The sequence below is a fragment of the Cebus imitator genome, unplaced genomic scaffold (genome assembly GCF_001604975.1).
Source record: "Cebus imitator isolate Cc_AM_T3 unplaced genomic scaffold, Cebus_imitator-1.0 Scaffold563, whole genome shotgun sequence".
Classification (NCBI taxonomy): Eukaryota; Metazoa; Chordata; class Mammalia; order Primates; family Cebidae; genus Cebus; species Cebus imitator.
Window position 1 is genome coordinate 500346 of NW_016107878.1, and position 4800 is coordinate 505145.

Genomic DNA, 4800 nt, shown 5'->3' on the forward strand with positions numbered 1-4800 from the left:
GCTTAGGACGCCAGCGCTCTTGCTTTACTGTCACTTAATACTTGGCTTAGGACCCAGAGGTCACAACGACATGTTTTATGTTTTTGAAAATCTCCTGTGTCGTGAATTCAGAGAGATTGGTTTGGGAGCATTGAAAAAAATGTATTCCTTTCCATGTTTCAATGTGTTTTTGGTCATCACAGTCTGCTGTAGGCTTTGAATACCAGGGGAAGACTGAGAAGCACGCCTCCCAGAAAGGTAAGATGTGAAAAGCACAGAAAGAGGCTGGTGTTGCAGGGGCCCTGATGGGAGGAGGCCACAAAAGAGGAAGAATGGAATAAGGAGTGGTGATGTTTCCCAGGAATGGTGATGTTTCTCCAGCCTTGCATCATCCCCTGGAGCTGTTTCCCGGGCGGTGGCTGTTGCATAAGGAGGATCCTGCTCTTCTCTTCATGTTTCGGGATCATCCGGATGCCATGTGATGGATGCATCCCGCATTCCACAGCCCCCTCAGAGCAGCCCCCTCGGAGCCCTGGCATCTGGTGTCATCGTGGGGCCTCCCCCTTGTAGCGGAAGCCACCTTCCCTTCATCTGGGCGGTGCTGCTCCTGGAAAAGAGATTTCTCAGATTTATTGGCAAAAAGCTAACTCCCTGCCCCCCACCCCCCAGGATAGAAACCAGAGTTGTTAAATTCTTGTTTTCATTATGCACATACAGTTTTACTGTGCTGGGGATTAATCTTCATTACATCATACTAGTCTCATTTTTGAAAGACCAAGGCATATTGCTACCTTAAATTTCTCAGCTTATTTTTTGCAAGCTTATTTCATTCTTCCTCTTTTGTGGCCTTGCGTCATCCGGGAAAAGCTCTCAGTCCTGAAACAGCCTAGGTGCAGTCTAGGTGTAGGTAGCTGTGGGGTGGGCAGGCGGAGGATCAGTGTCTTATCTGCAGTGTTCAGCTGCGTGGCTTCAGATGAGGCTTTCTCTTTCCTTTTTTTTTTTTTGGTTTTTGGTTTTTTTTGAGACACAGTCTTGCTCTGTTGCCCAGGTTGGAGTGCAGTGGTGTAATCTCAGCTCACTGCAGCCTCTGCCTCGTGGGTTCAAACAATTCTCTTGCCTCAGCCTCCCAAGTAGTTGGGATTACAGGTGTGCGCCACCATCCCTGGCTAATTTTTCTATTTTTCAGTAAAGATGGGGTTTCACCATTTTGGGCAGGCTCCTGGCCCCAGGTGATCTGCCCACTTCCGCTTCCTAAAGTGCTGGTTCTTCGTATGAGGCTTTCTAACTGTTACCCAAGCAGCTGATTTTCAAAGTGGGCACGTGGCTTCATTTCAGACAACACAGAGAAGCTGCCCTGTGACAGCTGACAGGGCCCAGAACCCCACCACGCCCCTGTTGTGAAATGTGTCCAGTGCCACCCGTATGGAGCAGCGGGTGGCTCACTGTATGTTTTAAAATGTGTGCTTGATCCGTTTGTGAGTTGTAATCCCTACACGCTTTTGCTTAGTTTGTCACCCGGCCCATGTGCTGACCGCTGCCCTGTCTCTTCAGACTACTCCAGTGGTTTTGGCGGGAAGTATGGCGTGCAGGCCGACCGCGTAGACAAGAGCGCTGTGGGCTTCGACTACCAGGGCAAGACGGAGAAGCACGAGTCACAGAGAGGTGGGCGGCCTCCCAGTGCTTGTAATCATGTGTGCACCCCCAGAAACACTCACGGGGCATTTTCTCTCCGCACCCATGGATTGCTGTATTTTTTTAACTTAAAACATTTGGTGTTCTTTTTCTACCAGTGGATTTGGGCTTTTCCTCGTTCGAATGGCTGCACCGTCCCCCGCCGTACGAGGATTCCATAGTCCACATAACCATTCCTCATTTGAATGTGGAATTTAGGTTCTTTCTTTTTCTGTCTCTCTTTTTCTGTAGAGATGTGCTCTTGCCGTGTCACCCAGACTGGTCGTGACCTCCTGGTCTCAAGCAGTTCTCCCACCTTGGTCTTTTAAGTGCTGGGATTACAGGCGTGACCTGTAAAATATTTCCTCTTTTTTCTTCTTTTAGATGGAGTCTCTCTCTGTCACCCAGGCTGGAGGGTAGTGGCATGATCTCGGCTCACTGCAGCCTTACCTCCCTGGTTCCAGTGATTTTTGTGCCTCAGCCTCCTGAGTAGCTGGGATTACAGGTGCACGTCACGTCGCCTGGCTGATTTTTATGTTTTTAGTAGAGACGGGGTTTTGCCATGTTGCCCAGGCTGGTCTCGACTTCTGACCTTAGGTGATCCATCTGCCTCAGCCTCCCAAAGTGCTGAGATGACAGGCGTGAGCCACCGCACCTGGCCAGAAAGTGGATGCAGGGAACATCTTGTACGAGCGATTGTTCAGAAGAATCAGCTCCTAGACGTGGAAGTGCTGGGTCGAAGGCTCTCGAACGTAAAGTTTCCCTGGTTGCTGCCACGTTGTCTGTGGAGGCTGTGCTGACTTTGGCCACCGACTGCCTGCCCCGTAAACCGCTCACCCAGCGCTGCGGAGGGTGCGGCCTGTTGGCCTGCCTGCCCCTCTCTTGTTTGGCCTGCACATTTACATTTTTTAAAAATATTTGCCCGCATTTGAAAACTGAGAGCTTGACTATTTAAAAACTCAGATTTCTTTGAAAAATAAATACCCAAACCAAGAAACACCACTGGAAGATCCAGCGCGCTGGCTTGGCGTTTCCCTGAGGAAAGTGCCGGCGGCCTGAAGGGCAGCTTGGCTTCAGCAGTTTGTCGCAGCCCGGCCCGGTCTCACAGCGGCGTCCCTGGGCTCCCTTTACGGCTGCGGCGTTTGCAGGCCCTGCCAGTTGCGCAAGGCTGCTTTCCTCTCTCTCTCGCTCTCTTTCCCGGGAACAATCCGTTCCTCGTCTTCCTGATGCCGCACAGTCCTGAGCGGCACGTGCTCCAGGAAGCCACATGAATGTGCGACTCCAGGGAGCCTGGGAGCACGGGCCGAGTGCCTGGGCAGACGGGGCTCCTGGGATGCCTCAGGCCTCGAGCCTCTGCATTTGTGCTTTTAATGGATCCACGAGAGAGGCATGTTTTGGTATCGAAGTGACATGCTCAGCGGCCTCATTTTGAGTAGAACTGATGTTTCTGGAAGCTGCTCTGTGTTGTGTCCTGTTTCCTGGCATCCCTCTGCTTGCTTCAGTTGGTGAAACAGAGTGGCCTTTGAAAGCCTTGCCCCTGGGCCGCCTCCTCTGCTTAGAGTGGTCTCAAACTCCTGACCTGAGGTGATCCACCCACCTCGGCCTCCCAGAGTGCTGTGATTACAGGCGTGAGTCACCATGCCTGGCCTGTTTTTTAAACTTAACAGTTAATGATTTAACTTGGAGATGGAGTCTTGCCATGTTGCTTAGGACGGACAGCCTCCTGGGCTCAAGCGATCCTCCCTTCTCAGCCTCCTGAGTAGCTGGGCTATAGGCACACGCCCCCATGTCTGCTTACCAGTCACATAAGTAGCACGTTCAGATATTGTCTGTAGTATTCAGTGGTGCTACAGGGGACCTGAGGGATTTTTGTGTTTTTTTTAATTGAATGATAAAATCCTTTGTTAAGGACTACTAAGACCCTTGCATGTCCACTGATTTCACTGCTCCTTTTTCAGTCATTCTTTTTGTTTGTTTGTTTTCAGATTACTCCAAAGGTTTCGGTGGCAAATATGGTATTGACAAGGACAAAGTGGATAAGAGCGCCGTCGGCTTTGAGTATCAAGGCAAAACGGAGAAGCACGAGTCCCAGAAAGGTGTCTCCAGCTTTATCTTACTCTCTAGGCAGCAGCTGTTAATGTGACAGGAAAAAAAAACACTGTTGACAGCCCCGCACATAGATGGCAAATCCAGAAACGCAGCTGCTGAATCAGAACTCGAGCCTTAGCGTGTTTGATGCTCCAGCCCAGCAGCGTTGCTTATCATGGCGGCCGTGCCCCGCACGTCTGTGTTGTGCGTGTGAGCCTGTGCTGCCTCATGGTGCGGGCAGGAGCTGCATGCGTGGGAGCTTCCGTGGGGGCCTGTCTGGCTCAGTCGCAATGCCTGGGTCATAGACCCGGTTATTTTCTGCCACTCTCCAAGGAGGGCCTCTTCATGGATGTTATCTAAAGTATTACCAGGGATCCAGAAGGCAAGGGTCCATCAAGTGAATCATGTGTATTTAACTATTGAAAACATACTTTTACCTGTGACCCACGTTACCTGTTAATGATGGGTTCTGGCCTTTTGTTGTGCATGTAGACTATGTGAAAGGGTTTGGAGGAAAATTTGGTGTGCAGACAGACAGACAAGACAAATGTGCCCTTGGCTGGGATCACCAGGAGAAATTGCAGCTGCATGAATCCCAAAAAGGTACATTGACTCTGCCCGTCCTGGGGATGGTTTTGGAAGCCTGTTTTTGTTCCTGCTGGGTCAGTTGGTGTGTGTTGTGTCTGCGTGTGCCTGCTGCACGTTGTTTTGTCTTCGCTGTTTGAAGTTGTCCTGTGTGCACCCCCAGCCCCCCAGTTCCAAAAACCCTCGAGCTAGGGTAGTCATAACCCCTCCCCACTAACATGGGGGTGGTACCCAGGGAGCTGGATTTACCTGGGGGTGGGGGCACGGGTCACACCTGCAGCAGGGGGCTGGGTTTACCTGGGGGTGGGGGCACGGGTCACGCCTGCAGCAGGGAGCTGGGTTTACCTGCGGGTGGGGGCACGGGTCACGCCTGCAGCAGGGGGCTGGGTTTCCCCGGGAGTGGGGACATGGGTCAAGCCTGCAGCAGGGGGCTGGGTTTCCCCGGGAGTGGGGACATGGGTCAAGCCTGCAGCAGGG

General features: G+C 51.8%; 1 protein-coding gene across 6 annotated transcripts in view; it reads left to right on the plus strand.

Moving 5' to 3' along the window:
- CTTN (cortactin) overlaps window positions 1–4800 on the plus strand; it is a 36085-nt gene that overhangs the window by 18031 nt on the left and 13254 nt on the right. For 5 of the 6 annotated variants that reach the window (XM_017515873.2, XM_017515877.2, XM_017515874.2 and 2 more), the window contains 4 exons: window positions 183–237; window positions 1531–1641; window positions 3636–3746; window positions 4231–4341. In XM_017515873.2, coding sequence (XP_017371362.1) covers window positions 183–237; window positions 1531–1641; window positions 3636–3746; window positions 4231–4341 — 388 coding nt within the window. The remainder of the gene's footprint in view (window positions 1–182; window positions 238–1530; window positions 1642–3635; window positions 3747–4230; window positions 4342–4800) is intronic. The other variant, XM_037734004.1, reaches the window with a different exon arrangement.